At 44.8% G+C, this 12,859-nt stretch overlaps 1 protein-coding gene across 1 annotated transcript; it reads left to right on the top strand.

Annotated features, from left to right (window-relative positions):
* Positions 1 to 595: 595 nt before the first annotated feature.
* On the top strand, positions 596 to 3,136 carry LOC119282442 (F-box protein FBW2-like). The gene is made up of 2 exons (XM_037562673.1): positions 596 to 813; positions 2,494 to 3,136. Exons 1-2 carry the CDS (start codon positions 596 to 598, stop codon positions 3,134 to 3,136), a joined length of 861 nt encoding a protein of 286 aa, XP_037418570.1.
* Positions 3,137 to 12,859: the final 9,723 nt, after the last annotated feature.

The raw sequence follows: 12,859 nt of genomic DNA, 5'->3' as shown, positions 1-12,859 counted from the left end.
TAACGCAGTACAGACGCATACAGTCATACATATGCGCAATTGCGCATACACTCAGCCTATGAACGCACGCACTCACACCCTATCCATATGAGCACATGTGTGACACTGAGCCAATTCATCACCTTGAAATTGACGAAGTCGTAACAGTTGCCTTCGTAGTCAACGGGAACGTCTCCTCCCACTAAACGCACATCGCCGGCAGGCTTGAAACAAATCTAGGAAACTGTGGGCACCAACAGCAAGTCTAGGACTTAACCCTGGTGGGCTGGGGATACCGCTGTTCTCCAAGACATCCAACCACCGGTTGGTTCGCACATAGTGGGGTTTAGGCGTGTAGAAATGAACCATCCTCACCTTTTTATTGGCGACTTATTATCTCGTAATAAATGTTGATTATCTGGATTTTTTTTCATGGTATAGGAAAGCACTTTCATACTGTTAATATAAGTCGCCATGAAATTCTGAATATGCTATTTCAAACCTTCAACTCTGTAGATTAAGCAGATAATTTTACCACACAGGGTAATTTATCATTGTTCCTGAAACAGGTGGACATACTACTTGCATGGTCGGTCCTGGATCGGAAGCATCAGGGATGGAAGAATGCAGTGAGGACATATGTTGGGAGGACCTAGCACGAGATGCCGTAGGCCTCATCTTCTGTAAACTCTGGAGCCAGGTGGTTTCAGGGCCCGACTGCTGGCAGGACATCGACATTCAGGAGTGGAGCCAGCAGAGCGAGCCTGACCAGATCACCAGCATGGTTCATATGCGGCTTCCCAACGACTCAGTGTCCGCCTTCATCGCAGACCAGTAAGTAGTCTTCTTTAGTCAAAGTCATTTTTATGTTGGTGATGCTTTCCTCGTGAGATTTGATAACTTAGATGGGAACAATGTGTTTTTTAATTATTATTATTAGTGGTGAACCATGATGGCAATAAACCATGCACATGGCGATGGCGACCGGCATGAAGATAACCAGGTCGAGTCCATAGCGTGTGTGTCCCCCGGCGTGAACCCGTGGTTGCGTTCTTGGACTGGAGGAGCTGCATGCGCAGAGCCGTTGCGATCTCTTGGAGTCGTGCGGCCTGCGCGCGGCTGGAGGGAGTTTGTTGCATGCTAGCTAGATGGTTGGCCAGGTCATGCTAGTGCATGCATGGGCTAGCCCGGCGGATCATGTGGTCATGTATGGATATGGATCGTGCATGTAGTGGTTAGCTTAGTGCGTGAGTTAGTTGCCGGGTGTGCCGGCCGTGTGGTGTGTGCGCACGGGTATAAAAACCCCTCCTCCATGTACTGATCAAGTTGAGCCCGTGTTGTAGTGATGTAGCCTGTGTGCTGAATATAAAGGAGGCGTTTGGGCGCCGGGGCGTTCGTCGCCGGGGTGTTGGTCGACGGGAAAAAAAGTGTGCTCCTTCTTCCACATCTGTCCGGCGTGAGAGAGAGAGAGAGAGCAGCAACAACAAACCATTAGCCCCGTGGAAAGGTGCATACTTTCTGGTGTAGTTCTACAGATTGTGTACCATCCTTGCAAAATGCATACGGACTTTCATTGGACAAAAATGGTTTAGATTGCCACAGGTGTAGTGGCAGGGGAAATATGATGGATGTGTTATTGCATTATATAGGAGATGGATCACTGAGGTGGTTAGGGAGGAGGGGAGGTGAGGGTGAAGAGGAGGAGGGGCGGGAACTAAGAAGGTGGCGGCCACTGTAAACAAAAGGGCGCTAGGGGGTAGTATGGTTTTAGGGCCAACGGTAAGAAAATGGATGGCGGAGATTGGTTAGAGAACACGATTCAACAGTCGATGGTCAAAATATGTGAGAAACACCGGGCATGAATGTTAATACGTCTATTGATTAGAGAGACATGTGCTAATGAACAAAAACAAGTACGTTATGTGTAACATAATTGATTCCAGAATTACTTGCCTTGCTGTTGTATTTGTCTTTACACAATAAGGTCCTCTATTATCGCTGAATCCAATCATCTATAAACAATTGTGCATATATTGTGCCAATTATTTTTGTAAATGCTTGTTAATTATTCATTCAATTGCATAAATAAAAATGGGGTAGTATCATTCAAGTGTGTTAATCTATAAATACAAAGTTATAGGTGGTCTATCAAAGTTACTAGCACAATCATGCTCCCCTGGCTTAATCTATTTCCTGATAGTGAGAAATCTTGCGAACATGGTACCCGATCCCGCACATCTGTGTAGAAGAACATGTTCAAAATGGTATTACCAACCATTTCCTCAACCGACAATGCTCCAGTGCTTCCTGACTATCATTTATTTTCTTATTGTGAGGATGTTACAAACTCAGTTCATACACATGGTTAATAGCATTTAATTGAGCAATGTGCATTTTGGTCTTGTTTTTGTCACAACCATACTAGTACAAGGGTTATAGTACTTTGTTTGCCGATAACCCTATACACTATATTTCAGTAAACCTTACTTAGCCAACCTTGTTTTCATTTGCAAGTGCACAATCTCTCAAGACTGTGGAGATTCCAAGGAGCGAGATCAGTGAATACATAGTTGAAGATGTTGCACAAAGGCTGACTAAAGTTACATTCCTTGATGTAAGCAGCTGCACCAAGATTGACGCTCGTGCTCTGGGGGCATTTGGTAAGAATTGCCAATCCCTTGTCAGACTTCGGCGAGTCATGCACCCCATGGATGTCGGAGGGAAGGTGTGCCACAATGACGAGGCCCGTGCTATTGCCTACAACATGCCAAAGCTTCGCCACCTCGAGATAGGGTACATGATCATCGCGACTACGGCTGTCGTCGAGATCACCTCCCGGTGCGAAGACCTCAAATTCGTAGATCTCCGTGGCTACTGGGACGTTGATGATAAGGTTTTGCAAGAGAAGTATCCTGGGCTGAAAATAGTCGCCCCCCACGTTGACGACTGCTATGAGAACGGCCTCTGGGATGAGTGCTCGGATGATGACTCCATCGACTCATGGGAAGAGTTCGTGGACGATGACTACTTTGCCATCAGGAGTGACGACGAGGCCATATGGGACGACATTCACGCTCTCGAAGTACTAGAAGTTAGCTTCTATGGCGGTGTATTTGGCGAAGGCTTCGCTGGTTATGGCTCGCCGGAATCTCCATGAAGGAAGTCTGCACTAATAAGTTGTTGAGAGAAATGAAGTGTCTGCTTGCTCCTGCTCCTCTTTACATCTTTCAACTTTGAAGCATCTTCTTCCATGTTATGTGGTTCTAATTGTCAAATTGTGTGGTCATTACCATGCAGATATTGTCTCGTTGTTGAGTAAACTTGTCTGGGTGTAAAAACCTATGTAAGCAACAAATCAATATTATGACTGTTGAAAGTAGTGTTACATGTAGTTTACTATTTTGTTTCCGAAGTTCTAGATTAGCCATTGGTGAAAATTATCTTGGGAAAATTTGGTAAACTACAAGAAACCTGTTGATTCATGACGGATTCGCCATGACATTTTTGAAAATCGTCATGGACGGCCTGGTACAGTTCTGCAGGCCCGCCTAAGCCCGCTAAAGCCCGCGTAACCGTTCATCATATAAAAGGGCTAACCCTAACACCATCGCCCCTAACTTCTCCATCTCTCCCTCCTTCGCACCGCCCCCTCCTGAATCCCCACCGCCGCCACCCACCACCTCTTCTCCTCCCTTATCCCACAGCTCCTCGTCGGGTGTCCCCCTCCCCTCCTCTCACCTCGCATCACAGCTTCGGTAGCTGTCAGATCCGCCGAATCCCACCCATCCATCCCTCTCTCTCTCGAACTTTCTGATGACATCCGCCATCGCTCAGCACGCCGACGAGCTGCGATCCGACCCCTCCGTCCTCCAGTATTGGTCGATCCGCCGCTCCCGGTCTCCGGCGTTCGCGCATGACCCCTAGCCCGTGGCTAGGGATTCTTTTGCGGCGGCGCGTCCATCGCCGGCGCGTCTCCGACGGCTGCTCTCCATCGCAACTCGCGCCCCTCGCCCCACTCCACCTCCATGATGACGCCCCCTAGCTCGGTGTGTTGGCGCGTTTTGGGCTGGACGGCGGCGACCCCAACCTCCTCTGCCACGTCTCCGTCACTGCCGTGCATCTTGTGGCAACCCCCTCTGCCGCGCGACGGCGGTGGCCAATCTGCACTGCGACCACTGCATGGCCTACGAACCTGAGCACTTGTACCTCTCCCTCCCTCCTCTACGGCATCCTCTTATCCTATTTTCTCTCTTGTTTCTGAATTATTGGTGCTATACTCAGATATATGGATGTAGTATAGTCGAGTTATACTTAGTATTGAACTGTTGATCTGTTCAATTTCAGCACCTGTTAAGCATTTTAGTCATCTAATAAACTGAACTATGTGCAGCTGAAATCAGGTGAAATTATGGGTGAAAGTAACGAACTGGAACAGTTTTCATACTGATAAGTTCAGATATTCGTGGCACCTATTTACTCTTTTGACTAATTGTAAGTTGTAACCACACCATAAACACTGGAGAGCCATAGCCAGTCTTTACTGTGTAGGTTGTTTAGCTTATTCTTCTTGCTCAGTTGTTCTGTACACATGTTGGACTTGTTCAAACCGAATCCCTGGGAATGCAGCCCCTGAATTTTGTTTAAAACTGTTTAAATGAACTGTCCATTGTGTTATGCGACACCATGATGTTGTGTGTATAAAAGGCTATCTCCCCTTCATGTGTCGTGGAGGATTTTTTGTCTCTTTTGAACATTGAATGACTGTAGGAGAATTTCCTACAGTCTTCTATATTAGAAAGTCATCCAAAAATTACTAGATTTTTGTCTTCACCTGCTTTACATCAATGCGTTTATTTGTGTCGTGTAAATCTGTTCCTTGACTGTCCATATTTCTGGGTATTTTTGCAGCCAGTAGAATATCTTCAAGTTGCAGAAAAGGCAGCAAATTTTATAAAGGAAAAACTCTGTGATGCAAGCTCAAAAAGGCTGCATCATAGTTATCCAAATGGCCCAACAAATGCACCAGGATTTGTAGATGAATATGCCTTTTTAACAATGGCTTGCTGGATCTGTATCAATATGATGGTAAGATAGAGTGTCTTCTGTATGCACTTGTCTACTTAGCATTTCTATGCACTACACTTGTCTAGATAACATTTGTATGCTAGTGGCTAGGGTTTCGGCTGCGGGGTTGTGTCTGTCGCCGGCGCGTCTTCGGTGGCTCTTCTCCTTCGTACATCCCGCTCCCTCACTCCCTCTCTGCCTCTTGGATGGTGCTCACATGCGTTGGTCTAGACGACGATGACCCCAACCCCCTCTTCTGCATCTCTAGTGCGGTGTGCATCCTGTGGCCACCTCATCTGTCATGCGACTATGTTGTCTGAACTGCACTGCGACCGCTGCATTGCCTACAAGCCTCTCTGGTGAGCACTGCTACCTCTGCCCCCCTCCCCTGCTTGGTTTGATTTAAATGACAGTGGCAATAGCAATAGTGTTAGTGACTGTTGTTGGTAATGAACACTCAAGTGGCAATAACTCTTTTATGCTACATGTTGTGTGTGTTCCTTTCTTCTTGTATTGTTAGCTGATTCTCATTATCACCAAGTATATGTATCTCCATCTTTTATGTTCAACGGTCATCTATGTGAAAAGATTGATCTTGAAACTCGAAAAGTATGATAAATTATTTTGTTATCATACTTATCTTAGCAAGTCTCATGTTCACGACATCTCCGACCTCTATTAGCCATTCTGTACTGAACTTCATGCACTGTTGCCAAACACTTTGTCATTTCTCAGCTTTTAGTTCTGTAGCAGATGGACGAGATATTTTTTGACGAATGTAACATTTCTGGCTGATAGGTTGCTATATTAACCTCAAATTTTGTTATCTAAGTCTTTGCATAACAATTTCTATGTAGAATATAATGAATCTATTTGCTTATCTGTTTTTATTCGACCATCTCCTGGTGTTCATGTGTTTTGATTTGGTGTGTACCTTAATAACGATTAAGTAATTACATGAGGCATGTAATAAATTAAATTTGTAGTTCTCAGCATCATGGATATTGTTTGCTAGCGATACCATTGTTTTTTATGTATGTACTCAAGAGTGCAAAATCGCATTTGCTGTGCATTTTTGTATCTTTCAAGAACCAATAGAGAAAAGGAGAATTGTACCTCTTATTACTGCCTAATAAAAGGGAATGTAGTACTGTTTCCCACTAGTGTTCATGCAAGCATGTGATGAATCATCTTTGAGGCCGCGCTTGGAATCGGTGTAAACATATACAAGTGTATTTTTCTTATGGGTGTATCTTACCGGCCAGGAGCGATTTGCAGGGGTGAAATGAAAACGACGGATGGTGGCCTGTAACTTTTACAAGCGTATTCAAAGTAGAAACGACATTCCAAACAGGGCCTGAATGTGCAGGGGAATGGCATACTACAGAGGCTTCGTATGATCCATTAGAGCTTACATAAGTAGGATTGTCAGGTAGTTAAAACCCAGAAAAAGAAGGTTAAACGGGTACAGAAAGAGATTGCACATGTGATGAAAGGGCCTATGACTAATGATGAAAGTGACATGAAAAGAAAGGAACTAGCGTACTTGATTGAACACCTACCACTAGTAGAAAACAGGGCTTTCGTTTAGGCCAGATAAGTCCATTAGTCCTGGTTCAGTCACGAACCGGGACCCATGGGGGCATTGATCCCGGTTCGTGAGGCCAGGGGGCTTGCCGGGCCTTGTGGAGGCATTGGTCCCGGTTCGTCTGGCCCCTTTGGTCCCGGTTGGTGGGATGAACCTGAAACAATGGGCCTCGCTTCTGGCCCACCACTGTGGGGCCCGGTTGGTGGCTTGAACTAGGACCAAAGGGTGTCCTTTAGTCCCGGTTCAAGACATGAACCGGAACCAATGATGTGCCTATATATACCCCCTCGCCGGCGACCAGAGCACTCCACATTGCTCTGATTTTTCTAGCCGACGAGGGGAGGGCTTTGTGGTGCTCTAGCTCACCTCCTATGCACATGAGGTGTTCGATGGAATACCCGAGCCACACAACTTGAGCTTTCTCCTCTCCAAGCTCGATCTCCAAGCTCCATTTTCCTCAATATTTGTCTAGGTTTAGCGTTCATCACGTCCCGTCCCCGTCTTCAGCGCCGTCGATCGCCCGTGCCGATCTCGTCACCGGCACCACCGTGGTGAGCCTCTTGTTCTTATCTTATTTCTGAAAGGAAAAAATTCTTACTTGTATGTTTAGATAGATACATGTATAATTTTCTTACTTTTATTATTGCTTCGTATTATATAGTGCGATGGTTTTGGTATCCGCCCGGTCGGCTCTCATCCTGTCTATGATTCGGATGTGGTGTATATTATCTTTTATAACTATTTGGTTCATTTATTGTTTACGACAATTATGCCGACCAACGTGACATAGATTTTATTTTTCTAGGAGGCATGTTAACCGGAAATTCCAATCGACCCTATTGTCGAGAGGTTAAATTTAGTTTAAGAAGAAAACAATTTCTTGAAGGAAAAAATAAAAATATTGAGGAGGAGAAGATGATATTGGAGTTGCATGTTGCGGATGTCGTCGATGATCACAAGATCAAGATGGATGCAATGCGCTTGAAGAGTAGAAAGATTAGAAAATATACCATTCATACCAAGGCTTGGTATCATTATGCCGTTGGATCAATTAAGGGTGTGCATAATTTTCTCGAAGTGGCTGAGGCAAACAAGCAGAATGGTTTTATGTGTTGTCCATGCCCTATATGTGGGAATATGAAGTCTTACTCTGACTCAAAAACCATTCACACCCACCTTCTTTATAAGGGTTTCATGCCACACTCAAATGTTTGGACCAAGTACTGAGAAATAGGGGTTATGATGGAAGACAACGAAGAAGAAGAGGACGATGACAACTATGTGCCCCCTGAATACGGTGATGCTTCAACGGAGGAAGCTGTTGAAGATCAAGAGGAACCATACAATGTGCCCGATGATTATCTCCACCGGGTCATTGTTGATGCAAGGAGACAGTGGGAAAGTCAAAAGGAGAAGCTGAAGTTCGATCGCATGTTAGAGGATCACAAAAAAAGTTTGTACCCCAATTGCGAAGATGGCAACACAAAGCTCGGTACCGTACAGGAATTGCTACAGTGGAAGGCAGAGAATGGTGTGCCTGACAAAGGATTTGAGAAGCTACTGAAAATATTGAAGAAGAAGCTTCCAAAGGATAACGAATCGCCCGACAGTACGTATGCAACAAAGAAGGTTGTATGCCCTCTAGGATTGGAGGTGCAGAACATACATGCATGCCCTAATGACTGCATCCTGTACCGTGGTGCGTACGAGGATTTGAATGCATGCCCGGTATGCGGTACATTGCAGTATAAGATCGGACGAGATGACCCTAGTGATGTTGATGGCGAGCGCCCCCGGAAGAGGGTTCCTTCCATGGTGATGTGGTATGCTCCTATAATACGATGGTTGAAACGCCTATTCAGAAACAAAGAGCATGCCAAGTTGATGAGATGGCACAGAGAGGACAGTAAGAAAGACGGGAAGTTGACAGCACCCGCTGACGGGTCGCAGTGAAAAATCAAGAGAAAGTACTAGGAGGAGTTTGCAGGTGACGCAAGGAACGTATGGTTTCGTTTAAGCGCAGATGGCATTAATCCTTTTGGGGAGCAGAGCAGCAATCACAGCACCTGGCTCGTGACTTTATGTATCTATATCCTTCCTCCTTTGCAATGCATGAAGCGGAACTTCATTGTGATGCCAGTTCTCATCCAAGGCCCTAAGCAACCTGGCAACGACATTTTGATGTGTACCTAAGGCCATTAGTTGAAGAACTTTTACAACTGTGGATTGGAAACGGTATACATGCGTGGGATGAGAACAAACAGGGGGAATTTGACCTGCATGCATTGTTGTTTGTCACCATTAATGATTGGCCTGCTCTCAGTAACCTTTCAGGACAGACAAACAAGGGATACCACGCATGCACGCACTGTTTAGTTGACACCGAAAGTATATACCTGGACAAATGCAGGAAGAATGTGTACCTGGGACATCGTCGATTCCTTCCGACCAACCATCAATGTCGAAAGAAAGGCAAGCATTTCAAAGGCGAGGCAGATGACCGGAAGAAGCCTGCCATGCGTACCGGTGATCACGTACTTGCTATGGTCAATGATTTAAAAGTAATATTCAGAAAGGGTCCTGGCGGACTATCTATTCCGAATGACGTCGAGCGACGTGCACCCATGTGGAAGAAGAAATCTATATTATGGGACCAACACTACTGGAAAGACCTAGAGGTATGCTCTTCAATCGATACATCGGAGGCATGGGAGGACCTACGTTTGCGTGAAAAAGACGGCATGCCTCCAAAGCAGTATGAAGGTCCTGCCAGCTACGCTCTTACCAAAGAAGAGAAGGAAATCTTCTTTGAATGCCTGCTCAGTATGAAGGTCCCGTCTGGCTACTCGTCGAATATAAATGGAATAATAAATATTGCAGAGAAAAAGTTCCAGAACCTAAAGTCTCTTGACTACCACGTGATTATGACGCGACTGCTTCCGGTTGCATTGAGGGGGCTTCTATCGGAAAACGTTCGATTAGCCATTGTCAAGCTATGTTCATTCCTCAATGCAATCTCTCAGAAGGTTATTGATCCAGAAATCCTACCAAGGTTATGGAGTGATGTGGCGCAATGTCTTGTTAGTTTCGAGCTGGTGTTCCCACCATCCTTCTTCAATATGATTACGCACGTCCTAGTTCATCTAGTCGACGAGATTGTTTTTCTGCCCCCTGTATTACTACACAATATGTTCCCCTTTGAGAGGTTCATGGGATTCCTCAAGAAATATGTCCGTAACCGTGCTAGGCCAGAAGGAAGCATCTCCATGGGCCATTAAATAGAGGATGTCATTGGGTTTTGTGTTGACTTCATTCCTAACCTTAAGAAGATAGGTCTTCCTCAATCGCGGTATGAGGGGAGACTGGTTGGAAAAGGCACGCTAGGAGGGGAATCAATAATATGTAGGGACAGGCATTCTTGGTCTCAAGCACACTACATGGTTCTACAGAATTCTACCTTGGTGACCCCATATGTCGATGAACACAAGAACATTCTGCACTCCAAACACCCGGACCAGTGTGACGACTGGATTACATGTGAACACATCAAGAATTTCGGCAGTTGGTTCAAAACACGTCTCAGGTGTGACAACACTATTTCTGATGACCTGTACTCGTTGGCTAGGGAACCATATTCGACTGTAATGACTTACAAAGGGTACGAGATAGATGGGAATACATTTTACACGATCGCCCCAGATCAAAAGAGCACCAACCAAAATTGTGGTGTCCACTTTGATGCAGCAACCAAGAGGGGAAAGGACACATATTATGGTTACATAGTGGACATATGGGAACTTGACTATGGATATGATATTAAGGTCCCTTTGTTTAAGTGCAAATGGGTCAATCTGTCGGAAGGTGGGTTACAGGTAGACCCACAATACGGAATGACAACAGTGGATCTGAACAACCTAGGGTACACAGACGAACCATTCATCCTAGCCAATGATGTGGCGTAGGTTTTCTATGTGAAGGACATGTCTACCAAACCGAGAAAAAGAAAAGATAAGGAAGCGGATACATCATATGATGAGCCAAAGCGCCACATAGTTCTTTCAGGTAAAAGAGACATCGTGGGATTGGAGGGCAAGACAGACATGTCTAAAGTTCATGAAATTCCTCCCTTCAAAGTCAAGGCTGACCCAAGCACCCCATTAAACGATGAAGATTATCCAGGATTATGGCGCAATAAGCAAAGGACACAAGCGAAGAAAAAGTGAAGACTTTCTATCAACAACTATTATAATGATGCCTTTGATCTAGAATATCACTGCAGTTACATGTGAACAAATGAAATCCGTTTGTAACAGATGAGTTTTCGTCCGGAACCATGATACTTCCAAAGAGGTTGTCTGTTTTGTACACGAAGTGCACGTAACCCTCTCAACTTTTTAGCACATGCTATGTGGGTGAAATGATGATACCATGTAAACTTTCAACCTTTTGAGAGTTCATTTGTAGTGCTTTTATATTTAAGGGTCATATAGCTCAAAAAATCAGTACAGGCATGAAAAATACCAAATGAAGTCAGAGAGGGTTGAAAATTAATGATGTGGCTTTGAATGGTGCATTTTGAACACACAAAAAGTCTGGAGTTCAAATAAGTTAAAGAAAATGGAATTCCTTTGTAACAGATGAGTTTCCGTCCGAAACCCTGATACTTCGAAAGAGATTGTCCATTTTGCACACGAAGTACATCCAGTTTTTATCGTAACCCTCTCAACTTTTTAGCACATGCTATGTGGGTGAAATAATGATACCATGCCAACTTTCAGCCTTTTCAGAGTTCATTTGTAGTGCTTTTCAATTTCAGGGTCATTTAGCTCAAATAATGAACTAATAGCAAAAAGAATGAACTAATAGAAAAAAGAATGAACTAAAAATAATCAAATGAAATATTCTGTTATGATCAACTAAAAGAAAACTATTATATCCTTTAATAGCAAAAAGAATCAACTAAAAAGATTTTATAAAACTCCAATAGCAAAAGGAATCAATTCAAAAAACATTTATAAACCTCTAGTATTATTGAAACTAAAATTATATAAAATTTATGCTACCAAAATTATCAAAGTATTTTATGTTCAAAACATTAAAAGCAAAAAGAATTTTCATAAAGAATTTTTTGTTAGAAACTTTAATAGCAAAAAGAATTATCATAAAGAATTTTTGTGTTAGAAACTAAAATAACAAAAATCTGTTTTTGAATATAATGATAAAACACAGTAATATTAAATAGTAGGAAAAAATAATCACTCAAAAATCTATTTTTATAGTAAAGCTATTCAAAAACTAGTGATTCACACAAATTTCAAAAAATTCAAATGTAAACTATTCAAATTGGAAAACAAATGGCACCAACAGAAAGTTTATAATTTTTATTACCTAAAAGGAAAAAAGGAAAAAACAAAAGAAAATAAATAATGCAAAAAACAAAAAAAACTAGAAAAATAAAAAAATGCCACCTACTGGGCCACCACGGCCTGAATACGACTAGAAACCCAACCATGGGCCAGGATTCAGGCCCGTGGAAGGACCATTAGGCCCATCAGGCATAGCAGTGTATGATTTGGCCCGTAAGCCTGCAATGGAAAGGAGCTCGAGAGGGGTGCGCCAGTGGGGCTTATAAACCACTACGCGCCCCTCTCTACTAGCGAGGTGGGACTAAAGTTTTGGCCACGGGCAGCATGAGGCCTTTGGTCCCGGTTGGTGGTACCAACCAGCACCAAAGGGGGGCATTGGTACCGGTTCGTGGCACGAACCAGGGCGGAAAACAGAGGCCGTTTGTCCCAGTTGGTGGCACCAACCGACACCAAAGGGGGGCATTGGTACCGGTTGGTGCCATGAACCGGTAGCGATGCCCTGGGTATATAAGCAACACTTAGCAGTTTCGACGAAATCCACCACTTCTTCTCCCCGACGCCCCTTGCTCCTCCTCATCACCGTCGCCGCTCGACGCCCCTGCTCTACCTTGCTGTCGCCGCCGCCACCGACACCGTCAGGCTGCTTGCCTCCACCACCGACGCCCCTGCCCCCTGCTCCACCTCGTCGCCGTCGCCGCCCGACGCCCCTGCTCCACATTGCCGCTGCCGCCGCTGCCGCCCCTGCCTGCCACGACGCGTCGCTCACCGTGCGCCGCCGCATCATGTGAGCACCAGCCTGCTCCCACGCCCCTCCCCTGTCTCCCCCCCTGCCCTGCCCTGTCGGCGCCGCCGCCATGCCTCT

The sequence above is a fragment of the Triticum dicoccoides genome, chromosome 3B (genome assembly GCF_002162155.2).
Source record: "Triticum dicoccoides isolate Atlit2015 ecotype Zavitan chromosome 3B, WEW_v2.0, whole genome shotgun sequence".
In the NCBI taxonomy this organism is placed as follows: Eukaryota; Viridiplantae; Streptophyta; class Magnoliopsida; order Poales; family Poaceae; genus Triticum; species Triticum dicoccoides.
This window is presented reverse-complemented; position numbering and strand designations above follow the sequence as displayed.